This window comes from Mercurialis annua, linkage group LG6 (assembly GCF_937616625.2).
Source record: "Mercurialis annua linkage group LG6, ddMerAnnu1.2, whole genome shotgun sequence".
NCBI classification, from domain to species: Eukaryota; Viridiplantae; Streptophyta; class Magnoliopsida; order Malpighiales; family Euphorbiaceae; genus Mercurialis; species Mercurialis annua.
The window spans coordinates 44,953,120-44,980,946 of NC_065575.1; the positions used below are offsets into that span (position 1 = coordinate 44,953,120).

At 29.6% G+C, this 27,827-nt stretch overlaps 3 protein-coding genes across 5 annotated transcripts; 1 reads left to right on the top strand and 2 right to left on the bottom strand.

Moving 5' to 3' along the window:
* Positions 1 to 1,179, top strand: LOC126688154 (actin-depolymerizing factor 12-like). The gene is made up of 3 exons (XM_050382760.2): positions 1 to 178; positions 580 to 842; positions 927 to 1,179. The coding sequence occupies exons 1-3, from the start codon at positions 176 to 178 to the stop codon at positions 1,075 to 1,077; spliced, it is 417 nt and encodes a 138-aa protein (XP_050238717.1). The 5' UTR covers positions 1 to 175; the 3' UTR covers positions 1,078 to 1,179.
* A 497-nt stretch (positions 1,180 to 1,676) lies between these two features.
* Positions 1,677 to 5,873, bottom strand: LOC126654112 (uncharacterized). Its single transcript, XM_050348179.2, has 6 exons — positions 5,558 to 5,873; positions 3,665 to 4,209; positions 2,956 to 3,148; positions 2,808 to 2,872; positions 2,522 to 2,732; positions 1,677 to 2,322 (listed from the first exon to the last, which is right to left on the bottom strand). Exons 1-6 carry the CDS (start codon positions 5,708 to 5,710, stop codon positions 1,966 to 1,968), a joined length of 1,524 nt encoding a protein of 507 aa, XP_050204136.1. The 5' UTR covers positions 5,711 to 5,873; the 3' UTR covers positions 1,677 to 1,965.
* Positions 5,874 to 7,498: 1,625 nt separating this feature from the next.
* LOC126688059 (uncharacterized) lies at positions 7,499 to 25,811 on the bottom strand. Of its 3 annotated transcripts, none has more exons than XM_050382626.2 (5): positions 25,387 to 25,811; positions 10,387 to 10,916; positions 9,480 to 9,672; positions 8,566 to 8,841; positions 7,499 to 7,998 (listed from the first exon to the last, which is right to left on the bottom strand). In XM_050382626.2, exons 1-5 carry the CDS (start codon positions 25,564 to 25,566, stop codon positions 7,639 to 7,641), a joined length of 1,539 nt encoding a protein of 512 aa, XP_050238583.1. In that variant the 5' UTR covers positions 25,567 to 25,811; the 3' UTR covers positions 7,499 to 7,638. The 3 variants fall into 3 exon arrangements, with proteins under 3 accessions (XP_050238583.1, XP_050238584.1, XP_050238582.1); XM_050382627.2 differs by lacking the exon at positions 25,387 to 25,811 and adding an exon at positions 14,489 to 14,805; XM_050382625.2 differs by lacking the exons at positions 7,499 to 7,998; positions 8,566 to 8,841; positions 9,480 to 9,672; positions 10,387 to 10,916 and adding exons at positions 18,504 to 19,438; positions 20,319 to 20,594; positions 21,230 to 21,422; positions 22,149 to 22,672 and having other exon boundaries at positions 25,387 to 25,735.
* Between the last annotated feature and the right edge of the window lie 2,016 nt (positions 25,812 to 27,827).

Here is a 27,827-nt window from a genome sequence, read left to right on the forward strand (position 1 = left end):
TTACCAACTTTTTTAATTCTTCTCTTAATTTTTTTATCATTTGAAGAATTCTCTCATTTTATCAAAACCAGAAATTTGTATTATTATTATTTTTCCTCCTTTTTCTTTGACATTTCACATTTCTCTTGATTTTCATTTGTAACTGCAATTGCCTTATACCTAATTGGAAGGTGACATGGTAATGCTCCTAACTTTCTAGTATTTGATTTAAGAAGTTTTAATTTTTTTTATCCATCTTTTTTTTTTTTTGAAACAAATTAGCAAGAATAAAATTAGATCAAATCTGAAATTGTTAATGATGGATCACGTTGTTATTTTATTAATTAGAAACATCAAAAATGTTTCTTTGTTTAATTACACCAATTCAAAATTGGTTGTAATGCACATTTATCTTCTGAATCCAAATCTGTTTAATGTTTTATTTTGTTGTATATTAATTTTTTGCTTTCTGAGATCAGATGATCTATAATATAAATGAAATTATGGATGTTAGGATCGTAAATCATGAAATGCTAAAAAATCAATTTATTTTATTTTTGATGCATTAAAAAAAGTATTAAATTTGCATGATCATCGTAGGCGAATGCGGCATCAGGAATGGCGGTGAACGACGAGTGCAAGCTCAAGTTCCGGGAGCTAAAAAAGAGGAACCATCGGTTCATCGTGTTCAAGATCGACGAGAAAATTCAACAGGTGACGGTAGAAAAAGTCGGAGATCCTCAAGATAGTTACGATGATTTCACTAATTCCATGCCTCCAAACGAATGCCGTTACGCTGTTTATGATTTTGATTTTACAACACATGAGAATTGCCAGAAAAGCAAGATTTTCTTCATTGCTTGGTCAGTAAACTTCATTTTTATTGGGGTTAATTTGATTTATTTACCTCACATTAATTAATTTTGCATAATTGTTTTTGGATGTAGGTCACCTGACGTATCAAGAGTGAGGAGTAAGATGGTTTATGCAAGCTCTAAGGACAGATTTAAGAGGGAATTAGATGGGATTCAATTTGAATTGCAAGCAACTGATCCAAGTGAGATGAGCTTGGATATTGTTAAATCCAGAGCTGTCTAAATTTTAAAAAAATTATTGCTTTAAACTATGAATTTCATTAATGTTATTGATGATTGTATCTATTTGAGTTTTAATTTATCAATGGAACATAATTCATTATAATGTCTTTCTAAATTTTGGCTCTATGAATCATGTCACTTGGAATTCCTATACTCTTCCATCAAGTAATTTTTAGGTCCTTTGGTAGTTAAAACTTATCACCGGTGGCAGAATCATAAACTTTTTTAGCCCGGATTAAATGACATGTCAATCATCTAGTCCGCCTCTCTAGTTTTACGATAGTCCGGACTAAATAGGCCCATGCAACTAGACTCCTCCTAGAGTTCTCTAACCGGCAGAGGGATCGGCTGCCCACTCCCGCGCCCTCTCCCTCTGCCCTACTCGTGAGGTTCGATCAAATAAATTAGAGTTGAAAGTAATTTTCCAATTTCAAAAAATCAATACACTAAATATCACATGTGTTCTTCATTGTTTTTTCTAGTAATTATATTTACATTTGAGTTCATATATAGCTTACAATGCTAATTCAAGTGAGGGAGTATGATAAAATAATTTGTTACATCAACATATAAAATAGTGAATTTGATATGTACCGCAAGTAAAGCATAAAATTGACGTTCATTTCTAAGTATCAATTGAACTAACAATCAATGTATTATATTTGTAAATTTTTATTTCCTATTGTCATTTTCCATAATTTTCTTTCCCTCTCTATTTTCCACTTTTACATTTTATAAATAACTAATCGAAAAATCTCAAAAAGAATAATGTACATGAGAGAAAAAGAAGACACTCCTAACCTATAAGTTTCTCTAAGTTTTTCTTTTCTGCCATCATGGTGACTGAACCCAAAACCTATCGGATCTACGTTGAGCGCTCTTACCGGCTTTAATTTCTTTTTTTGCGGTACTCGTGCTCCCATGTCATAACTTGTCTAGTAGCATTATCCCTACTCTGAAGAAGGTCTTTAAGAGCGGAAGGTTCATATGGAGGAGGCATAGCACAAGGAAGTGTAGTACTTGGAGATAATACCATTGACTCCTCCAAGAACTCTCTTATCAAACCACCCTCGTTGCATCCCATTGATTCTACACACAATACTTCAACTCCTTCTTTAGGTATTTCTGGTTTGAATTTCAACAATTTTGCATACTCTCTCAATAAATGTAACATGTAGTCATAGACATGTTCCATTTTCAGATTTTCCTGGACGAATTTGCTTCCGCCTTTTCCGATTCTCTCTGCCTGTATTTAATTAAAACGAACTTAATAATAAGATAATTTGGTTTTCAATATGGTTGCAATTAGGGCGTAAATGAATCAAGTCAAATCACGAACTATTCGGGATTTGTTCAAAAAGTACATGAAAGCTTGAGTTTCAAGCTATTCGAGTCAATGGCGGAGTAGGGTGTCATCTTAACTCTTAAATTGATTAATTAATTACCTCATCAGGGTGAATAGTGCCCCAGTCCACAGCAAATTTGATATCTTTGCACTTGTTTGTCTTCCTGATAGGCCAATAATGTTGCATTGGTTCCAAGCTTCTTAGGAAGAAACCATAATAATCAGGCTTGATGAGCAAAGTCATGGAATCACATGCTAATATATACTTGTCACTCACTGACCATGACCTTCCTTCCACATAAATTTTATATCTGTGTACAACCAAAAAAACAACATTCATAATCAAGAAAAATAACTTCACAAATTTGAAAGATTGAATATGATACCTGTAGGTACATTGATCTTCCAAATGCGAATGCTTAAATCCGCGATGTGTTTCCTTGCCCCAATTCTGAAAACAGTTTATAAATATAAACTTTCAGAATTTCGAAAACAAAAAACTAGAAAATCGTAGGACTCGACAAGTTTCCTAACCTGGTTATAAAGACGAGCATGCCAATCATGAAAGAATGAGGGATTACATTTCCAGAGATCTTTTCTATTAGGGCTAACATGATAATTCCCTCTCCAGTAAGCATATGGAGCTCTGTCTTCCCATTTCTTCTTCTTACACCCTTCTATTATTCCCTCTAACATGCTTTCCCATGGTCTTATATTCACCTCCACCCTATTACAATGCACACAAACATTAAAATCAATACATAAATCTCACATTTTAGGTCAATTAACCCAAATTATACAAAATCAACACGGTCAAGTACCGCAATGATCCAATCTGGGGGTTAATTGACCTAAAATTAAAGAATATAATCTTTAGTTGATTAAAATTGCAAATTGTGAATTAAATGATCCTTAAGTTCAAGTACAGCTAGGGCCTTTGTTCAATTAAAATCAACATGGAATTCTTATTTTTTTTAGGGTGTAACTCCAAACAGAAGTCCAGGATCATTGTCAAACTCCGTCATGTGGACAGCCCGTATCCACATACCTGACAATTACTGGCTATAATGGCCAAAAGTCCAATACCAACCACTCCATTTATTAGACAGCACATAACCGGAGTTTGAACACGCAATCTATGACGTCCATATGATTGAGACTTAGACCACTAAACCAAACCTGTGCGGGCGAATTCTTATTCATTTTTCTAAAAGATATAAATTTCTAGAAAAAAGAAAATTACCAACCCCAATAGGACCAATCAGGGAAGATGATAGAAACTGCCGAATCTTTTCCAGAGTATTGAAACAATGCAGGAGGCGGCAAATCGGCGTTCAAATCAGCGTTTTCGATCTCCGGCAAGTCACCGCATTGAAACATCAGCTCCAAATCGGGTACAGCGCCGGGGTACAACCTTAAAAGCTGTAAAATACCCCATAGCGTAAACAAATCTCTAGTCTGAAACGACCGGTGATATCTCTCCAAATACGCCGTTCCGTTAATAATCGCTAATCTGAAAGTTGCGTATCTTTTAGCATTTTCTAGGGTTTCCCTTGAGATTCCGGTGGATTTCCACGGCCGCAGGTCTTCGTGGATCCACCGGAAGTAGTCTGGACACGTGGCATTTGATGATTGCTGATGTGGATCGAACGGTGTTGAACCATTTAGAACGTTACACGTGTTTGATGTGCAGTTTAGGATGGAGGGCTTAGGTGGAGCATTTTCAATGGTGAAATCAGCAGTACTTGTAGTTGTAGTAGTGCTGAATAAATTCTCTTTGATAACAGTCTGAAAATTAATTCAGCGGACAAAATAAATGTTAGATTGTATAAATACAGTCTAATTTTTTTGTCTTTTTATCAATACATATAGATTAAAATTCTTTTAAATTGATTTTCTTCAATTTATGTTTTTTATTATAAAATAAAAAGTAAAAAATAAATATTAAATAATTTGCATCATTTTTTGTAGTAATTTAAGAGGATTTTAATTTCGGAATATATACCATTGCAGTTATGGCTCATTAGTATAAAATAATTTTTGAGACATAAAGCAAACATTTATTTTTTGAAATAAAAACACCCACCAATTCCAAAAAATTAAATTTCTTTTATCATATTACAAAAAATAATAAATGTGTTTGAATGACACACTTGTCTAAATGGAATTAAAATAATAAATTATAACAAAAAAATTAAAATTTATTTTTGATCCGATTAATAGTCAAATCATCAAAAAATGACTAAAATGAAAAAACTGCATTTGGACTCCAAAATATGAAAACGTAAAAAAAATAGAATTTGATATGTAACAATTTAATTTTAAGATTAGTTCGCTATAAATATCATGCATTGAAATTTAATAATATTAGTATCCCTAAAAATAATAAGCAGACCTCAAAAAGTAGCAGATTTTATAAAAGAAATCAGACAATAGTAGTGCAAGTTTTCTAAGTTAATAATGAATAATTATACAACGTAAAAGTTACGCCACGTCATTCGTGCAATAAACCAATGAGACGTTAGGCATATGCAAATGTTTAATGATAAAAAAAAAATAAGTAATAAATAAAAATTTCCTATCGCAAATGATTATTGGCTTGTTGTAAAAATGACGTGGCACATCCGTTGTATGGGATAAACACTCGTTAATAATAGTGTTTGAGCAAATTGGATTAAACAAATTTAAATGTTTGGTAAACAGCACATTTAGGCAACTTCTTCCAAAGTGCAACATGCTCTAAAATATTAAAATAAAAGCAGCTTTAGCAAGTGGAAGAAAACTCCAATTTCAAAAGTTGTTGAACCATTTTTGGGATAGAATGCATTGTTTTTCTCTTCAATTTTCATCAAAATATTTACTAATATTATAATTCATACTCGGCATATTTATTTTTCTTAAATTTCAATCAAAATATTTATCAAAATCGTCATTCAAGCTAGTAGTTGACTAAACTAGACCAATATTGACCTCTAATTCTGATTTCTTCGACATAAATAGATTGAGCAAAAAAGCAGGAATTAGTTAAAATATTTAACTCTGGTTTAAATCTACCAGAAATCTAAATTTACGCTGCAGGTTGTTATTCTTTAACGATCGGAAAAAATCAAATTAAAATAGAAGTTGAAAAACTTACGACGTCAATCTTGAAGAAGAAGGCGCCGACGAGAAGAACGATGAAGACAGTGAGCGAAGCCCATTTTTTCATCAAAGCTCTGCAAAATAACTGACTCTGTGGCTGTTGATTTTCTTGCGAGTTATTATCGTCCTCGACTGGTAATTCGGCCATTAAAATCAACGAAATGATTGATACGACGGTGTTTTAGGCTCGAGTTTTTGTTTTAATTTGCATTGACTTGGTTCATTGGCTAATGTGTTTTTAGAGAGAGAAGGAGAAAAGAATATATGAGAGAAAATTATGGTGTGGCCTCATTTTGGACTAATGATAATATTTAAGAAAGAGACCGCCAATATCAAGAGTAATATACCAAGCACATAGAGATTATAAAATGAAACACCCACATTAAAATATATTTTTTATAAAAAAAATGCTTAATTATTAAAAAAAATGGTCTATTTCTCGACTTTTTTTTGTGACTAATTTTTTTAAAATCGTCAATTTTAATCCATTTTTCAATTTTCAATTTCAAGCCAATTTTTTTTAAATATGCCCTTCATATTTGAAATTATTGATGGTAAAAAGGTGAATTGAAACAATATGAATGATATAATTTTTATTTCACCCTAATTTGAATAAGTGCTTACAATTGAAAATAAATTAAAATTGACATTTTAAAAGTTTGATCCATAAACTAAAAAAAATATGAGATGTTTTTAAATAATTAAACCAAAAAAAGCTGAACAATTTATTTTCTTTAAATAATAAGGTATATAGGAATAATATTTAATATTGGACTAATTGTAACTTAAAGCAAATATGTTTTATAACTATGATACAAAAACATAATTTTAATTGTTAATCTGATTTTTATATTTATATTATTTACCAATTTTTGGTGTTGATATCATCTTTTTGTTTCAATTTCTAATTTTTTAAACAACGACCATAAAATAGAGAGGAGGAAGCATTTGTTAAGATAAGATAGCATAATTTAAAATGCATAAATACTGTATCACAACTATATAATATATAAAAAAATGACTCGTCCACAGATTTAATTAATTCGATAATTAACTGATGTGAAACAGGAAACCACATGCCATTCCACTTAATACAATAAAATTATTATCAGTACAATTCTGATCTATAAAATTAATAATAATAATAATAATAATAATAATAATAATAATAATATTTTTGGCAATACACTTGTTTTTACAATTACTTTTGTTATTCCCTTTCTTTCTTCTGCACCTATTTAATACTTCGACTCCACTTATACCCCTAAATTTATTTTTGTTTCCGTGGGATAGTTTTTTAAGGATTTACATTTCACACAAAATCTGTTTAGATGATTAAAAGTTAAAACAGCTAGCTAAGAAAATAGAGCCATTCTGCTCCAGAAATTTATGGGGCAATATCAATTAGATCCAATTTCATCCATTAAGATCAAATAGATCTATAATTTTCTTATTTTTCTATCTTGATTTGGATTTATATTTAATCTTAATTGATCAAACTGGATCTATTAAATTCCGAAACATAAATTTGTGATCCAAATTACCCTTTTCCATAAAAAAAACTCTATGTGGAATATAATATTTTTTGAGTTAATGTAAAAAAATCACGAAATTTACATGTTTTTTTATTTTAATCACGTGGTTTAAATTCCGTCATTTTCATGCACGAACTACGACTTTTTTTCTAATTCATACACAGTACTAAGGTGTCACGGCTCCATTTTAATCACACAGTTTAAATTCCGTTATTACCATATATTTTTTTTTAACAAAGATAGCTAAAATGTAAAACATAATAAATAAACAACTTTAGATGGAAATGAAAATAATAAAAAAAAGTCCGCTATTCAAAATGTTTTTAATCTGTTGAGCCAAATTGTATGCATTGCTATTACCGACTCGGGGGATATATTGAAACAACGCATAGTCGAAGGAAGATTTAAAACGCCAGATGTCTTTACAGATATCAGATGCCATATGAAAAAGACAATAAAATGAATTTATGGATTTTGATACCTGAAGGGCATCACCTTCAAAAATGATATGTTCCCAACTCCTGGCAACTCCTGAGAGGCATCACCCTTTGTTAAAGTGTTGCCAGTCATTCCTCCACATCTCAATCTTTCTTGTGATGTTTTCCTTTTCCTCGAAAAGGCGGTGAAGGGTAGAATGGTCATAATGAGGAGACATAGAACAAGGAGGGGTAGTACTTGGAGACAAAACCATTGACTCCTCCAAAAAATTTCTGACCAAACCACCCTCATTACATGCCATGGATTCTACACATAATACTTCACCTCCTCCTTTAGGTATTTCTGGTTTGAATTTTAGCAATTTTGCATACTCATTTAATAAATGTAACATGTAACCATATATGTTTTCCATTTTCATGTCTTCTTCAATAAATTTGCTTCCTCCTTTCCCAATTGCTTGTGCCTGTATTTAAATTAATTACACATACTAAGTCAACTTAATACAATATGCAACATTTAAAATTGCTCTTGCTAGGGAAATATGTAGAAATCAACTGATTTTCTAGTAAAATTGGGTGCATTCTAAGTAATCATGTATACAGTTAAATATCTAATTTATTCAAAAGTTTAAATTGTCAGTTGAAACTCCAATATTAGTATTATTTTTGACACACTCCCTCACGCGAATGTCTACTTGAATAGATAAATAAACAATCTTACATCATATTTTATTCAAACATTTTGATTGTTTAAATGGGAGTAGACAAAAATCAAAATCTAAACATTTCGATCATATAGACTCTAAAATCATGTCAAATAATCATTTCACTAGAAAGTTCATCAGTTTTTCTCTAAAAATAGTGTTACCCTAAAAATAATCATACATAAACCAAACAGTTTTTACAATGTAGATTAATCAATACATAAAATTGTAAATTTTTGAAAGCTCAACATTGTCCAAATTAAATTTATCAAAAACACAAAAGAACACAATTACTTTTAGCTGTAGTAAAAATGGTTTGAGAAGTACCTTATCAGGATGGTTATTTCCCCATTGGACAGCAAATTTGATATCAGGGCATTTATTTTGTGTACTAATAGGCCAATAATGCTGCAATGGCATCAAGCTTCTGATGAAGAAATCGTAGTAAACAGGCTTCACCATTAAGGTCATGGAATCGCATGCAATAATATATTTGTCACTCACAGACCAAGCCCTTCCTTCAATGTAAATTTTGTATCCGTGGTCACACTGATCTTCTAATTTTGAATGTTTGTATCCTTGTTCTACTTCTTTAACCCAGTCCTGAACAATACACATCAATTCAAAATTGATAAAAATTAATTTTTAGATTTACCTCGTTTACTTAAATCGTTTAGTTGTTTCAAAATTGATAAAAATTAAAAAGTACAAAAACTAATTCATAAAAAGGTTAATATCGATATCGATAGTTTGTCGATTATAACTCAGGAGATAATATATATTTTTATTTATAATAAGGTCTAATTACTATTACTTTCATGGATTCGTGAATTCTGAAAAATAATATTTCTCCCGCTATATTCTTTTTAACTAAAAACTTCTTTTTATAAGGGAATTCCCGTTATAAAAAATATTCGAATCGGAGAAAAATACTTTTTTTAAAGTAATGGGATATAATAGTTTAGATATAAATTAATAGGGATGATAATAATTAATATTTATAATAATTATTGTTATGATCAATGACGGAGGGAGGGGGTGGCATGGGATGGCCATAGCTCCTCCAACTTTTGAAAAATATAAAATTTAGTATTTGAAATGATTAAATTTTATAATTTGGTCCTCCCTAATTTTAAATTACGCCTTTATTTAATACATATTATAATATGATCAATAGATAATCCGTAGTTTGAGAACCAAACCGGACCGGCCGGTTTAAGAGGTTTTAGAACAACACTGACCTGGACATAGAGACGAGCATTCCAGTCTTGTTTATCGGAGACATTGCATCTCAAAAGGTCTTCTCTATTTGGCGAAACAGAAGGGCTGCCTTTCCAATATGCATAGGGTTCCCTATTTTTCCATTTCTTCTTCTTTGCCCCTCTTTTTATTGCTTCTATCATATTTTTCCATGGTCTTATATTCACTTCAGCCCTATCACAACCACTCACCATATCATTTTTTATACTTCAAACTAAAATAAAACTTATTCCGTCATAAATTGATAGATTTTGTTTTTCTATCTTAAATTATATGAAAATTATTTATTACCATTTAAATGATTAACTCATTTTTTAGATAAATTAAATGGAAAATCCTTTATAACCCACCATTTTAATCCAACTCTTTTTAAATATGGCCATTAACGAAAAAATAAAAAAGATGAGATATTTTTGAATGAATAAATTTATACTTAAACAATTATAGTGCGCTGAATGTATAGTTCGACCCATGAATTTGTACCTTTTTACCCATCTAACCCATAAACTTAACGTCTCACCTATAGAACTTCTGAACTTATTAAATAATCCGATTTGACCCTTAAACTTGATAAATACGTAAACATTAAACCTCCCCGTACACAAATTCTTCTAAAATGTTTTACGTGACAGGTGGACACTGAGAGTTTCAACGTTAATGTAATTATCAAATTCGGGGATCAAATCGGATTATTTAGCAAATTTAGAGGTTCAATAGGTGAGACGTTAAGTTTAGTGATTAGATGAGTTAAATGGTACAAATTGAGGGGTCAAACCATATATGTACTGAGAATCCAAATTAGGCATATGCTATCTAGATACTAAAGTAAACAGTTAGTCACCAAATATCTTCAAATGGAAAAAAAAAATCTAAAAGTAAAGGCATTACCAACCCCAAAACGACCAATCAGGAAACGTAACGGCAAAAGTCTCATCGTTTCCAGAATATTGGAACAGCACAGGAGGTGGCAACGTGGCATTGGTTCCTTGGTAGTCATTTTTCTGTATCACAGGCATGTCTCCACACCGAAACATCAGCTCCAAATCTGGTACTTTGCCAGGGTACAACCTTAAAAGCTGCAAAATTCCCCATAATGTAAACAAATCTCTTGTCTGAAACGATCTGTGATATCTCTCAAGATATGCCGTTCCGTTAATAATCACTAATCTGAAAGTCGCAAATCTTTTCGCATCTTCTACGGTTTCCCTCGAGATTCCGGTGTCTTTCCACGGCCGGAGATCTTCGTGGATCCACCGGAAATAGTCCGGACATGCAGCAACCAGTGATGATGACGGCGACGGCGACGATACCTCAGGATAATTGGCCTTGCATGTTATTGGTGTGCCTTTTTCCGGGCACTCCAGGGGAAATTCAATTGGTATTCGAGTGTCAACTAGGAAAGTATCTCTGATAATTGACTGAAAATTTAAGCATTCAATTTAGAGATTAATTAGAGGGATATTATAATTAAAGGGCAAAGGTCACTTAAAAATAAGAGCAAATCGCTTTAAAACCCCTCACATATGTTATGATTCACAGTTTTATACCTCTTATTTGAAAGTTAAACATTTAATACCTCAATTTTAATTTTAAGCACACTTATCGCTTTTTGTTAAATATGATATACCAAATCATTTAAAAATGACATATCTAATTGTTAACATAATTGAAAGTGAGGTACCAAGTCGTTAACATAATTGAAAGTGAATTTTCAAATCGTTTGGAAGTAAATACCAAATTATTAACGGAATTAACAAAAGCCCCTAATTTTTGACGGAATCAAAACTGAGGTACCAAATCGTTTTTTATTTATATCACAATATTTTAGATTTTATGGTGAAAAATATTCAAATCTTAAAAATTTATTGCAATTTAATTCAAACTTTTCAATTTTCATTATAATAGTCTAATTGCATTTTTCATTGCAATAAAGCAAAATTGCACTTTTTTTCCGAAAACTTTTGAGTAATTTTGAATTTTTTTCCACTTTTTATTTAATAATAATAGTCTAATCACTACTAGAAAACAGTCAATTTACGACGGATTTTAGCGACAGATTTGGAATCCGTCGCTAAAATCAATTTTTGCGACGGATTTAGCGACGAATTTTGAATCTGTCGCTAAATCTTAAAATAACCCGCCAATTTGTTTTTCACTTTTAGCGACGGATTTTGTAATCCGTCGCTAAAAGTAATACATTTAGCGACGGAATACCACATCCGTCGCTAAATGCTTACTTTTAGTGATGGATTACTAAATCCGTCGCTAAAAGTATTATTTTTATTAAAAAAATTATAAATAAAAAATATATTTATTAAAACAATTTATTAATTAAAAGAATATTAATTATAAAACAATTTATTAAAAAATTATTTATTATAAATATTTATTAATAAAATAATTATTTATTTAAAAATAATTATTTATTTAAAAATAAATATTTATTTAGAAATAATTATTTATTTAAAAATAATTATTTATAACAAAATTATTATATTAGAATGTGGGAGTAAAGTGTAATAGTAATAATTTATTGTTTTTATTTAAAATAATTATTAAAAAAATAATTTATTTAATATTTATTTAAAAATAATTAGTATGAAAAAATAATTATTTTATATAATACGGGAGTAAATTGCGGGAGTTCATTTTTGTTACTTTTTGTTATATTTAAATATAATATACATAGATATAAAACAAGAATATGAGCTGGATAAGTTGGAGTCACGCGCGGGGGAACTACAGAGTTAAAGAGGAGTGGATGAGAGTAATGTGAAGGATGGGTGACCTACTGGGAAGTTGGAAAATTTGCGATATTTGCGGGTCAGTGCGGGTGTGTGTTGTATACCCGGTGGGTGTGTGACGGTGTGACAGTAGGTGACTGTTTAAATAATATTTCATTTTACGATTTAAATTAAAAAATAAATTTTTTTTATTTTTAAAAATTAGCGACGAATTTAAATCCGTCGCAAAAAAAAAATTATTCCGTCGCTGTAAAATTGGCGAACAGATATTTAGCGACGGACTTTTAATAGTGAATAGAAAATAATAAAGATTGATTATCAATTTGGCTGTTATTATAAAAATAAAAAATTTAAATTAAATTACAAATCGTACATGTTTGAATTTTTTTTCACCATTAAACCTATATTTTATTTTATTTTCCAATCCAATTTTTTCATTTTTTTTTCATTAATGTCCAACTTTATTTGTTTTATTATATTGATAAGTATAATTTTATGAAAAAAGGGGCCCAAATAAAAATAATAAAAAAAATTGTTCTTTTAAACTGAAAAAATAAGGGATAATTTCAAGGGGTATTGGCGAAACCAGTTCCGACGTTTCACCTTTTTAGCAATTTAAGCCTAACGTTTAAAACTTTACGAAACAAATTCAAACCTTTTCAATTTTTACAAATTGTAGCCTAAGTTCTAATTTCAGCCATTTTGTCATCTTTATTAGGTTACAAGTGGCAATAATGCGAAACGTTAGAATTTTATTTGCAGAATTTTAAAATGTTGGAATTTAATATACCAATAATATGGCTGCCTCATAAGCAAATAATGGCCGAAAAACAGTTTAAGCTATAATTTGCAAAAATTAGAAAGATTATGATTTGTTTCTTAAAATTTAAATCGCAAAAAAGTGAAATATTAAAATTTGTTTTGTCAATATTCTTAATTTTAAAACTACCTTACTTCTGGAAAGTAATTACAAGATTTTTGACCATATTTTGCTAATTTCATTGGGTACCAATTTTTGAAAAGTAATTTCAAAATAACTTTTTTAACTCATCTCTCGATCGAGAAGATATTTTATTTTTATTATTTTTAACTCATGTCTCGATCGAGAACGTGCATATCCCAATCGAGACATGTCTTATTATTAAAAAAAACCATAAAAAAAACACCATAAAACATCATATTAATTACAGATACACCATAAATAAACTATCAAAACATCATTCGATCAAGACACACCTTATTTTTATCTTTTAACTCATGTCTCGATCTAGAAAGTAAAAAAGATATTTTAAAATTTTAAAAAGGTATGAAATGGAAAGCCAGAAAGGGGTCAAAAAATCAGGTGCCGGCGAAATTAAGTTTTAAAAGTATGGTACTTTATAAATAATAAAAAAAATAACTACAGTTGAAATATATTTATCAAAATTAAATCCAAAATAATATTTTTAAAAGATTATGAAATCACATTTAATCCAACCAAACTACCTACACCATCCACCGCCGCCATCCAGCACCGTTTGCCTCCACCCACCGTGAAACTGCTCTTCCTCGTCTCCTCCTTCTCGCAGCTGGTTTGTCTGTTGGTTCGTCTTCTCAGATCTAAAAAGACGACTAGAAAATTTTGGTGGCGGCAATAGGCGGCCCTGAATGGTTTGAGTTTAGTTGGATTTGATTAAATTTTTTATTTTTTTATTAAAATTTTAATAATTTTATAGGTATTTTGAGTTTTTTAAAGTTTATGATTTTTTGATGAGGTGTCAGATGATGCAGAGTTGTGTGTCTTTTTTTTTTCCTTTTTAAGTGACAGTTCAACAAAATTAACGGTGTTATCATTTGGACATAAAAGGTATTTTGAGCGCCGATATAATGTTTAGGGGATTTTGTGGCTGTTTTTAAAGTTTAGGGATTTTTTTATAAGGAATCTCTAAAGTCAAGGCCTATGGATATATAATTATTATAAGCAGTAGATTTTTTTTTTTTTTTATGAATATAAGCAGTAGAAATCTAAATTGTTTTTTGTTTTGTTTGAAACAGAATCCTAAATTGTTGGACATTCTAAGCTAGCTTAGAAAAAAAAACAAAAAGAACGCCACTAATTCCCCTGCTGATTATTAGTATACAACTGTGGATTGAGATCATTATCATAAAAAAAACAACAAATTAAATCGTTAAAAAATTTGCAATATATCGAATCAAATCTTTCCATGAAAACCATATTATTTCAAGATATTAAAGAAAAAACTTACTTCATCAATTCTGAAAAAGAAGGCACCAACAAGAAGCATGCAAAAGAAGAAGACGGTAGCAGAAGCCCGTCTCTTAACACCGTTAAAAGCTGTGAAAAATTGACTGTATAAATAATTCTGATCATCATCTCCTCCATGAAACGTAGAATCAGTAGTTTGCTTATTCGCCATGAAAAGCTATGTTTTAGCCTTCTATTTAATATTGACTTTGCATTGCTAATTAGGGCTTGGTTTGGTTTATGGGTTAGTAGTGGACAAATCACAGCTCTTTAATTCAGAGATGTCAAGAAAGAGGGTATTTTCAATTGTGGGTGTATTGTAATGTAATGTAATTTATGTTCTATATAAAGGGTATTTATTTATATACTAATGTACCAAAAAAAAAACCAAACTTTATCTCTTAAATTGGCTTGATTTTAGTTTCTGTCAGTTTGTATCTCTCAGTTTCTGCTCTGCAGAATAGCCATTTCCAACTCTTTTGGAATTTCTATTTTTCTGAACCATGGACCTACCAGCACTGTGTCAATCATTATCACTGTCCGACGAAGAAGATGTAGTGGTATGTGATCTAGGTGCAGCAGCTAGAGAAGTGGGAGAAAAGAAAATTGCTACGTCTCTTTTTGGGAAAGTTCTATCAACAAAACGTGTTAGTAGAGATGGATTCATCTCGACAATAAAATACGTATGGAAGACTAAGGATCCACTCGTAATCGAAACAGTGGGGAGTAATCTGTTCATATTCCATTTTGGATCTGAAGCAGATAGAAGAAGAGTGTTGATGGGGGGGCCATGGAATTACCAGGAATACCTGCTAGTGTTGGAAGCTCCGACCGGAATAGGAGATATTACAGAAGCAAAGTTTAATCTGGTACCTTTCTGGATCCAAATTCATCAATTACCTCTCATGTGCTTGAACAAAGAGGCGGGTTTATCTTTGGGTAAACAGATAGGGGAAGTAGAGGAAGTGGATCATGGGGCCTCAGGAGATTGCCTAGGCAAATACATTCGTGTTCGGGTGAAAGTTGATGTAACTAAACCTTTGAAACGGGGTTTAAAGGTCAGAGTAGATAGTGCCGGATCCATAATTACTGCGGTGTTAAGGTATGAACGGCTACCAGAACTATGCTATCGATGTGGTACGCTAGGGCATCCAATTCTTGAATGTCCAATAAATGCAGATGGAGGACAATGCAAATTCAATGATCTAATCAGGGCAGGTCCGACTATTCTGGAATCAAGGGGGAAACGATTTAGAAGTTCGGTAGAGAAGCACCCTGAAAGAGGCGGAGGAAGAAGGGCAGCACCGTCACTAGGGAGGTTGACAGAATCTACCATTAAATCGGCCAAGTTGGTAAGTGAATCAAATATGGGAGGAAATCCCGCTATTTCAAATTTGATTAAGGAAATAGAAGGTGATAAGGTTAGTAAGATTGAGGTTGGAAAATATGGCATTGATGTAGGAAAAAATATAGAAAATGCAGATTTGATTGAGATTGAGATTGATAAGGTAACAGAAAAGAAGGGAAAGAAAATTTTGGCGCTCTCTAACGTGTTAAGTCAAAATACGGAAAGGGAGAAGATGGGCCTTTTTACTAAGGCCAAGTTCAATAAAAAAGGGCCAAAAAAGGCTAGCAGCACTTTAAGTCCAAAGAAAAAAATTGGAAAAGGATCCAAAAAGAAAATGGTGGCGTTGGAAGATTTTACTTTCTTATCTCCTAAGATTGTGGGAGAATCATCTGGGAACAAAGAAGAGGGTAATCAAAGGTTTTTGGCCTTACGGCAGACTGAGGATGACGGTGGTGATTTTGTTATCAATGAACTAGCGGCGGTCCCTGCTCAGCAGGACTGCCGAGACCAATGAGTACCATTTATTGGAACGTTTAGGGTCCGGGCTCCCTTAAAACGTTCAAAAATCTAGATTTAATTATTAGATCTAGTTATTTTAGCCTATATAATTGGGTGACCCTTGGTGGTTAATTTAGCCCTAATCGATGACTGTATTTTTACAGCTCTCATCATCTTTTTTAGAATAGTTGACTCAATATGTTGAGAAACCGTTCATGTAATTTTCGTTATTTATTAATGGAAATTTTAGCCTTTGTTAAAAAAAAAAAAAAAAAAAAAAAAATGTACCAAAAAAAACTCGACCTTTTAGCCTTTTTTCAATTTCACTCGCCAGTTATATCCAAATCCACACATTTCACTTTTAATTCAATTGTACCCACAAGATCTTTTTTTTCTCGAAAAAAAATTTAAATAAGTCATTTATTTTGAATTTTTAAATGGAGAAGAGTTCAAATAAGTTATTTATAAGGGTTTTTTTCAATTTTTTTCGAATAAAAAAGAGTCCAATTTATAAAATTGAATACAATTGAAATCTAAAAGCGTAGATTTGAATATAGTTGTCGATTTTATAACGTCAATGTAAAATTGAAAGGGGATGAAAATTCGAGATTTTTTGGGATATTAAGCTTTATTTATATAGGATACTTGGAGAATGACAACTCCGGCACATTTACAAGAGAAATATATAAATGAGAAATACATATACATAAATGCAATTAATGCTAATTAATTATCAAATCCTACACAAAAGGTATTTATTTAATTATAAAATATTTTTCCTTATTAATTTATTCACACATATCCATCAAAAATATTATTCACACATAAAATACATCCAAACTGGAACTGTTCTCCAATTGTAAATATCAAGAATAGCCAAAGTTAAGATTGGAGCATAGTTTTATTCTTTAGAATGTATTTTTGTTATTTTAATTAAATATATGAATTATGTTTTCTAAAAATAAAAGTTATGACTTACCTATAAAGAACTATCGGGAAAAAGATGAAAAGATGTATACCACAAACAAACAAATTAAATAATACTCAAGTCTCCATTATTTAGAATAGTGAAAATTTTACAACACTATGGTGTCAGTATGATAAGTTGTTATCTTTTTTCTGTGACAACTTTTATATATTTTTGTTTTTTCCTAAGCTTCTGTGGTGGTTTATTGGTTTTTGATTGTTGGTTTGCTGATTCTGAGAGATTTATTGTTAGCACAGTGAGAATGCAAATTTGTTGTGTGCCCGCCAGTTTCTTGGTTTTCATGCAAATATCTCCTTTGTATTTTCATAATTATTGCTCCCTATGTCTCACATTAAAAATCTTCCTTTTCATTTTGATGTTTTAAAAATAAATTCAGTAAAAAACCACATTATCATTGATAAAGAGAGAATAAAAAGCATTAATGAATGTTTTTAAGTTTTATGTAAAATGAAGTGAAAGACTCTTAAAATGAGCAGAAGAAATATTTTTTTCTTCTCATTGGGTTAGGACTTTGGCATATTTTAGGGTTCATTTTGCTGAACCGGTCCATCCATATATTGGACATGTAGTAAGATAAAAAAATTGACATTTAGTTATTAGCTATTGTAGATAAAATGAGAGATATTATTAGACCAATAAAAATGTAATAAGACAAAAGTATATACATTTGCAGGCATGTGAAAAAACAAGATTGCTATAAGCAGTGTAACTTTGATGCAGATTTTAAAGAATACACTGATTTTGATGTCCAACGATGATAATTAAAAAAAATATTTAACTTATAATGAATGATTTTCTAAAAATAATTCACTCAATCAAACATTTTCAAATTAGAATTACAATCAATTAATAACTTTAAAAGCTGATTTTGGTCCTTTTAAAAGATTTAGAGATTAAATTATAATTTTACGCACCTAACTGTGAACTTTTTTTAAAAACATTGGAGTCATTTGGTAATTTTATGGATTAAAACGCAAACAATAAAATATTTATGGGTCTACTGGTAATTTTATGGATTAAAATGCAAACATTGGAGTAATTGGTAATTTCATGGATTAAAATCCAAACACTATAGATTAATTTTATATGTTCAAATAAAAAAAATGCATTCAATAATATTCTTTAATTTCTTACGATAAGATAGCATAATCAAAAATACATACATAATGTAACACAACTATATAATATAAAAAAATTGTCCAAGATTTAATTAATTCAATAATTAGCTGATGTGAAACAGGAAACCACATGCCATGCCACTTAATACAATAAAATTATTAGTACAATTGTGATCTATAAAATTAATAACAATAACAGTAATTAATACTTTTGACAAATTGCACTTGTTTTTACAATTACTTTTGTTATTCCTTTTCTTTCTTTTGAACCTATTTCATACTTTGACTCCACTAATTATACCCCTTAATTTATTTTTGTTTCTGTGGGATAGTATTTCAAGATTTTACATTTTCACACAAAATTAGTTTAGATGATTAAAAAAAGCTAAGAAAAAAGGGTCATTCTACTCCAGAAATTTATGTGGCAATATCAATTAGATCCAGTTTCATCCATTAAGATCAAATAGATCTATAATTTTCTTATTTTTCTCTCGATTTGAATCTATATTTGATCTTAATTGATCAAACTGGATCTATTTAATTCCGAGACATAAATTTATGACCCAAAATTACCCTTTACTATATAAAAAAAAACTCTATGGGAAACAGAACATACTCTGTTGAAGACTAATTTTTGCTGTTCCCTTTGTTGAAGTGTTGCCAGTCATTCTCCCACATCTCAATCTTTCTTGTGATGTTTTCCTTTTCTTCAAAAAGATGTTGAAGGGTAGAATGGTCATAAGGAGGAGGCATATTACAAGGAGGTGAAGTACTTGGAGACAAAACCATGGACTCCTCCAAAAAGTTTCTGACCAAACCACCCTCATTACATGCCATGGATTCTGCACATAATACTTCAACTCTTCCTTTAGGTATTTCTGGTTTGAATTTTAGCAATTTTGCATACTCATTTAATAAATGTAACATGTAAGCATATATGTTTTCCATTTTCATGTCTTCCTCAATAAATTTGGTTCCTTCTTTCCCAATTGCTTGTGCCTGTATTTAAATTGATTACACATACTAAGTCAACACATGAATATGCAAATAATTTCACAATCCAAAAGTTCAAAATATATAGACTTTTTAATTTTGATAATATGATACATGAAATTTCAATTTTTTATAATTTCACAATCGATTGATTGTATAGCCGAATTGTGTGCATTCTAAGTTATCACATATTATCCATGTAGACGACATAGTCATCCAAAAGTTCAAATCATTAGATGAAACTCCATCAATAATATTACTTTTTGACACTCCCCCACTTGAATATTTTCGACTTGAAATGTGAACAAACAACATATAGACTCACATCATATTGTATTTAAATATTTTTGATTAAGATAATGAGACTTAAAAAAATCAAACTCTAGACTTTTGGATCATAGATGTTCTGAAACCATGTCAAATAGTCAATTTACGAGGATGGTCAAAATGTTTGGGTGAAATTCTAATACTAGTATTATCTTTAACAAAAATATAATACATCTTAATTTTATCCAATTAAAATTAAATAATGTTCTTTTTAGAGCAAGAATTGATGTTGACTGAACACTATTTTAAAATTTTGATAAAACTATCCTTCTTTTGAGCTTTTGGATGATTGTATCAAGTTAATAAAAGAAACGTAACCTTATCAAGTTACAAAAATTTACTCAACTTCCATCAATCTTTGCTCTGAAGATAGTGTCATCTCTTAAAATTAAGTCATGCATGAACCTAAATAATTTTTGCAATTTAGATTAGTCAATGCATGAAATTGTGAATTCTTAATAATTCAACAATGCTAAAGTTATATTTATCAAAATCACTTTTTTTTCCTCCAATTAACACAATTACGTTTTAGTGCTTGTAAGAGAGTTTCGAGAAGTACCTTATCAGGGTGAGAATTTCCCCATTGGACAGCAAATTTGATATCAGGGCATTTATTTTGTGTACTAATAGGCCAATAATGCTGCAATGGCATCAAGCTTCTGAGGAAGAAATCGTAGTAAACAGGCTTCACCATCAAGGTCATGGAATCGCATGCAATTATATATTTGTCACTCACAGACCAAGCCCTTCCTTCTATATATATTTTGTATCTGTGGTCACACTGATCTTCTAATTTTGAATGCTTGTATCCTTGTTTTACTTCTTTAACCCAGTCCTGAACAATACACATAATTTCAACTTATGTATAACAAATTAACCACTAATTAATAAGCAATTGGCATTAAAATTATTTTAAAAAATATATTAAAGTGTAATCAATTAGTCCAAATATTAGGTCAATCATTTCCTGACGCTTGTTTTTATAAGACGAAATATACTTTTCTATCCAGAACTATAGACTTTTGCTATATATATTTCTTGTAGTGCTAAAAATATTTTATCAGTCTGCCTATTATTTAATAGACAGACTCGTAAAAAAATTTTAATTGTGCCCATCGGAGATATTGTGAAACTGGTAAAAATAAAATATAAATAATGGACCGATCAGATAACCGATTTCAACTAAAGTTTCAACAACAATTCATCCTTTTTTTGAATTTGACATAAAAGGTCAATTAAGGCCAGGTTCATGATTTCAGATAGAAATACATTTAAAATTAACATCTTGACTCGTTTTATCCCTTCAACTCCAATTTATACATCACCATCTAATAGTTTTTAACCACTCATCTCCGATTTATACATAATGTTGCACTAATTTTTTGTTAAACCGAGGGATAAAATGAAATAAAACGCCAATTTCGACAGTATTTTGTTCCCTGAATGAAATTGATAGCAATTAATACTGACCTGGACATAGAGACGAGCATTCCAGTCTTGTTTATCGGAGACATTGCATCTCAAAAGGTCTCCTCTATTTGGTGAAACGTATGGGTTTCCTTTCCAATATGCATAGGGTTTCCTATTCTTCCATTTCTTCTTCTTTGCTCCTTTTTTAATTGCTTCTATCATATTTTTCCATGGTCTTATATTCACCTCAGCCCTATGATAGGACAAAAAATAATACTGATTAATCCTTATGCATACTCTAATTAATATAATATATTAAAAAAACAAATAAGTGTGATGTTTTTGATAAATTATGAATATTAAAGATAAAAGAGTTATTATTATATTAAATAAAAATAACTGTGATGTTTTTGATAAATTTATTTATTTTTTCTAAATAAGCTAAATATTTTAATATTTACGTTTACGGAAAAATAAAATAAAACCACCTAAGCATATACCTTAATGGTAGAAAGGAAAATCTAGAAATTTCGAATTCGAACGACTCCTTCCATTACAATAACAATAGAAAAAAAAAACAATAGAAAAACAAAATTACTATTATTTTTATATAATCATATCAGAAGTATTTTTTTTCTTATAGTTTACATAAAATTATTATTTTTCAATAATTTTTAAATATTAGATAAATGACATTCTCTTGAGAGAATTTCAGTTAAATACAATTAAAATTTAAGGATAAAATAGTGAATTTTTAAAATTAGGTACAAAATAGTATTTTGACCTAAATTTACTTATGAATCATGATAGTAGTTTCCCATAAAAGAAAATTATATATATAAGAATTTTAAATTTTTAAAACTAAGTTAAACTGAAAAATTTTGTACTACTGAAAATCCAAATTAGGCATATGCTATTTAGATATTACTAATGTAAACATATATCCACAAATGCAAAATAAATAAAGTAAAGGCATTACCAACCCCAAAATGACCAGTCAGGAAACGTAACAGCATAAGTTGCATCATTCCCAGAATATTGGAACAGCAGAGGAGGAGGCAACGTGGCATTCTCTCCTTGGTAGTCGTTTTTCTGAATCTCAGGCATGTCACCGCACTGAAACATCAGCTCCAAATCCGGGACTTTGCCGGGGTACAACCTTAAAAGCTGCAAAATTCCCCATAATGTAAACAAATCTCTTGTCTGAAACGACCGGTGATATCTCTCCAGATATGCCGTTCCGTTAATGATCACTAATCTGAAAGTTGCAAATCTTTTCGCATTTTCTACCGTTTCCCTCGAGATTCCGGTGTCTTTCCACGGCCGTAGATCTTCGTGGATCCACCGGAAATAGTCCGGACATGCGGCAACTGGTGATGATGACGGCGACGATACCTCAGGATAATTGGCCTTGCATGTTATTGGTGTGCCTTTTTCCGGGCACTCTAGGGGAAATTCAATTGGTCTTCTAGTGCCAATTAGAAAATTATCTCTGATTATTGACTGAAAAATTTAAAAATTTAGAGATTTATTAGATAGATATTGTAGTTGAAAATACTTCGTCGTTTTAAAAATTAATTTTTTATATTATTTTTATTTAAAGTCTGCTATTTATTATTATTGTTATCTTTAAAAAATGAATTTATTTTAGTATTTAATAAGAATAAAACAAAAAAATAACAATATTTATAATATTAGTTATGATTTTTAAAATTGTGTGAAAATAATATAGTAAACATTTATTTTGAGGCGGCCGATTGTATATGGTATGCAAATCAAATTGAACATATTAGTGGCGTATTTAGAATTTTTTTTATAAAATAAAGGCCTAATACCTCAAAACCCGACCTTTTAATCCATTCTCAATTCTACCCTGACGTTGAAAACTGATCAATTTTACTCTATTTTGCATTTTCTCGTTTTAATTGTATCCCAAGTTTTTACATTTTTTACTTAAATGATGAAATCATTTAATCAACTAAGTTTAAAGATAAAATTAAGTTTATTTTCATTTAAAAAAGTATACATAAGTCTTTTATTTTTAAAAACTAACTAAAAACCATAATCAAATTACAACTAATTTAAATTCTTAATTAATTTAACTAAATCTAAATAATTTTTCAACATATACGATTAATATATGCTAAACATGGAGAACGTTTTTTGATTTTTTCCAAACAAAAAAACGTCAATTTAATATTTTAGGATATAATTGAAACACAAAAATATAAAATAGGGTAAAATTGACCAGTTTTAAACGTCAGGGTAGGATTGAAAAGGGGCTAAAAAGTAGGAGGTTTTTTTTAGGCATTAGACCTAAAATAAACAAGATTGTCTTAAAAGTTTGTAAGATAATACATTTAAATTTTAAGGTGGACAATACTAAAAAATTTAAGACGGAAAAAATATATTTTTAAATTTTATATTTATATTTTTTAAAAATTTAAAATAATAAAATAAACAACTGTCTACCATAAACTCTTCATAGATCTGTCCTTCAACAAATGTAAATATTATGACTAAGAGTTGTTTAATTTAATTTCACATCACTTTTGAAAGTTGCATCGCACCAAATTCCAATATTAAATAGAGCTAAAATTCTGAGCACCACACTATTTTCAACTTAAAAACTAGCCTGAGATTATCATCAAATTGCCATCACATAGGAGCTATGCCAAAAGTAATTAATGATGTTTAAGAAAATAGGTGTGAGGAAAATGGATTAATTAAAAAGAAAATAAAAAAAAAATTACTTGTAGTACCTAATCTCTCTTCAATTTTCCAGCATGATACCTAAACTTTAACTCATAACTAATTTTATAACAATAAAATACTTTTTTGTTAACAAATCTCTATTTTCTGACAAAATAGATTATGTGGCACTAACATGAAGGTTTATATTTTATATATAGTATGTAAAACCATCATATATATCTCTAAACAGTAAAAAATATATTTTTCCCTATCTGAGTTGCTCTCTCTCTCTATTCATGTTTTTTCTATTTATGTTCTATATGTCCTTAGTAGGATTACAAAAATAATTCAAATTTATATCACTGTATTTTACTGTTACACGATTATAGTTCAAGTATATTATAGTTATGAATTTAAGTTCAGGTACGGAGTCAGAAAAGAGAAAAAAATTCAGGCACCGAATATATAAAAATTTACAAATAAAAAAGAAAATTAACTGGCAAAGAATACGTGAGTCAACTTCCATGAAGTCATAGAATTCCAAGTTGTTGAACATTCTAAGCTTAGAACAAACAAAAAAAAAATACTCCATTAAATTCTCAAAAAAACAAATACTCCATTAATTTTATTGTTCAGTTAAATTTTTTTCCTGGGACTGCCACGATGATCATAAATCAAAAATAAGTAAATCCAACAGTAATATATATGGGGGAAATTATTTGCATTTACGGTACATAAGCTTTCTTCTATCTTCTGACATGGTACCAAAACTTTAATTTGTTACTATAATATACATGAACCATAATTTCATAATAATAAAATACTTTTATGTTAACAAATCTCTATTTTCCGTCAAAATATATTATGTGGCCGTTACGTAAAACCACCTCTTTAAACAGTAAAAAATTTCATCTACCTCATTTGCTTTCTCTTTCTATATATATATATATGCTCTTTCTATTCTAGGTGGTAAGTAGAATTAAAAAAATCATATATTAGATAACATTCATGTCAATGTCCAAGGTATTTCACCGTAGTTGTGAATTTTAAGTTTAGGTACCTAGTTGGTAGAGAGAACAAAATTTAGGTATAATAAAAAAAGTAATTGGCAAAGAATACATGAGTCAACTTCTATGGAGTCATACAATGGTTAAAATTAAAAATTCCAAGTTGTTGAACATTCTAAGCTCAGAACAAACAAACAAAAATCAAACATAACTTCATTAATTCTCATCTTGATTTTTACTATACGTCTTTAAATCGATATGCGATTAATCTTTTTATCGTACTGCAACGATGATGATCATAAATTCATAACAAATAAATAAAAAATAAGCAAATGAAACCTTAAAAAGATTTGAAAGAAGATATATAATCAAACCGAGTTAATTAATATGATTTTCAAGAAGAGAAAAAGATTATACTGAACTTACTACATCAAAATATATAGTTAAACCATATAACATATAATTATTTGAGTAATTAATATGATTTTCAAGAGAAAATAAAGGATGTGAACTTACAACATCAATTCTGAAAAAGAAGGCGCCAAGAAAAAGCATGCAGAAGAACAAGAAGATAGTAGTAGAAGCCCATCTCTTAACGCCGTTAAAAGCTGCAAAAAACTGACTGTATAAATAATTATGATCGTCATCCCCTCCATGAAACGTAGAATTAACAGTCTCAGTTTGCTTCTCCGCCATTAAAATACCCAAGAAAAACTGTGTTTTATTAGCCTTCTACTTTTGACTTTGCATCGGAAATTAGGGCTTGGTTTGGTTTATGGGTTAGTGGTGGAGATTCACGAACTTTTTAATAATTTTTTTAATTAATGTAAAGATTTCAAGAAGGAGCTGAGTTTTTTTCTTTCAATTTTGGGTGTAATAATGTAATGTGTGTTGTATATTTATTTAATTTGTTTCTATGTATTTGGAGATTCACGACTCTGGCACATATACAAAAGATATTATATTACACATTTGTTATTAATGCTGCATAAAGGGTATTTAAATATTACTTAAGTATAAGATAATTTTCCTTATTAATTTATTAGCGCATAAAATATGACCAAGTTGGAGTGGTTCTCCAATTGTAACATACCACGTATATCAGGACTAACCAAAGTCAAGAATGGGATATTTTCTTTTAAAATAAAAGTCATGACTTACCTTTAATTTTCGGCTTATTTACTCATAAATACTCAAAAAAAATCACCTTTTCTAATTATGATCAAATCTTTTAATTTTGTTAATTATAGCTTAAATTCAATAAGTATAATTTAATAGTACCCAAAACTCAATGGAAACACATTGAAATAATAAATCTTTCTATTTTTTTTAGGCCTAATGGTAAAATAAGCCCAAACCTTTACGACTTGTTGCAATTATATCCAAACTTTTTAATTTTTGCAATAATATCCAAATTACAATTTTTTGTTGCAATAATATCCAAATTGCATTTTTTTTAGCAATAATAGCCAAATTGATGACTAAACTTGTTGTTTTCAATTAAGATATTAGGCTATTATTATGTTTTGATGTATAATAATATAATAAAAGTCCCAAAAAATGGCAAAAAACTCAAAAAAATCACATAAAAAGTGTAATTTGGATGTTATTGCAACAAAATAATGCAATTTGTATATTATTGCAAAAATTAAAAGGTTTAGATATAATTGCAAAAAGTTGTAAAGGTTTGGGTTTTTTTTTGCCATTAAGCCTTTTTTTTATTTATGATCAATCCTTGTAAAATTTTATCAGTTTGTAACCTAATTTTGATAACTATCTTCGACTGGAAAAAATTAGGTTCGTTTATAATTAAAAAAGTAATAAACCGAAGTTTTTTTATAATAAAATTGTCTAGTTGGCTACTATTAAAATAAATTTATCAAAACTAAGTTATAATTGATAAAATTTATATAAATTAGCCGTAAATAATTAAATAATCAAAAAAATTGATCTTTTATGAATAAATAAACCTAATTTTTATGTCATTTTAAACAAAACAAGTTTTCTTAAAAGTTATATACGTTTATATACACCCATATACTATGATAGATGAACTTACTTTCTCGTCCATTGTCTGTTTTTTTTCTTTCTCCTCTACAGAAGAAAGATGTCTTGACACCCAATATTTGTCTTCGAACGGTTCGTCTTCCACCTATATAGTATCTAAACATTGAATTAAACATTATTAAAGAGCAATTAACTATGCGCAATTGAATTTTACTTAGTTTCATCTCAAAAAGTTTAACTTAGTTTCTTGTAATTTTGGAGCAACATAAGTTAACTAGTGAATTAAAAATATAGTAATGTTATATAATTTATTTTTGTAACTCGCCTTTTTTAACCCGCGTGAATTGAAAATTGGTTCAAAAGATGCATATTTTTAAGAAAAATGGACAAATAAAATATTGCCACATAAAGATAGTTATAGAAGGTAAGTTATAAAATATTTTCCTTAAACAAAATGTTACTAAAATATGTCAAACATATCAATAGCAAATTTTGGAATAATATTCTAAACAAAATATTTTGGGAAAATGCTAGGTTTAATTTTTGTTTTTGAATGCAAATTTAAAATAATTTTGGTTACTATCTAGTTCCTCCACGTAGCATTTTTGGAATAATATCCTTTCGCAAAGATGAAAAGGAAAGGAAATCACAAAGGAAAATTTGGTTTATTATGAAAAATATATGCTGCATAAGGAAGGGAGAGATACGAATTATTATTATTAGTCCAAATCTGAATCTACTCCCACAAATTTACTTACACCAGTATCAATACTAAAGGCTACTCACTCAAACATATCTGACTTACGCATTGAAGTGTATTCGATCAACACCGGTCCGGATCATTCTAACTTATTCTTTCTTGACAGGTTGAAGCAAAAACTACCCCGATCACGGTAAAATCATCACGTCCTTTTAACACGTAATTAATCTAAATAATCTTTTAAAGTTTT

Bases quoted from the DNA above. Each gene is read 5' to 3' on its own strand.
- LOC126688059 (XM_050382625.2), bottom strand. From the start codon at position 25,566: ATGGCGGAGAAGCAAACTGAGACTGTTAATTCTACGTTTCATGGAGGG. The intron at 20,595-21,229 runs GTCAGTATTAAT...TGTATTGTTCAG, and splicing joins ATGCTCGTCTCTATGTCCAG to GACTGGGTTAAAGAAGTAAA. The intron at 19,439-20,318 runs GTACTTCTCGAA...ATTTAAATACAG, and splicing joins GAAATTCTCACCCTGATAAG to GCACAAGCAATTGGGAAAGA.
- LOC126688154 (XM_050382760.2), top strand. The intron at 843-926 runs GTCAGTAAACTT...TTTTGGATGTAG, and splicing joins AAGATTTTCTTCATTGCTTG to GTCACCTGACGTATCAAGAG.
- LOC126654112 (XM_050348179.2), bottom strand. From the start codon at position 5,710: ATGGCCGAATTACCAGTCGAGGACGATAATAACTCGCAAGAAAATCAA. The intron at 2,873-2,955 runs GTTAGGAAACTT...AACTGTTTTCAG, and splicing joins ATGCTCGTCTTTATAACCAG to AATTGGGGCAAGGAAACACA. The intron at 2,733-2,807 runs GTATCATATTCA...GGTTGTACACAG, and splicing joins GAAGATCAATGTACCTACAG to ATATAAAATTTATGTGGAAG.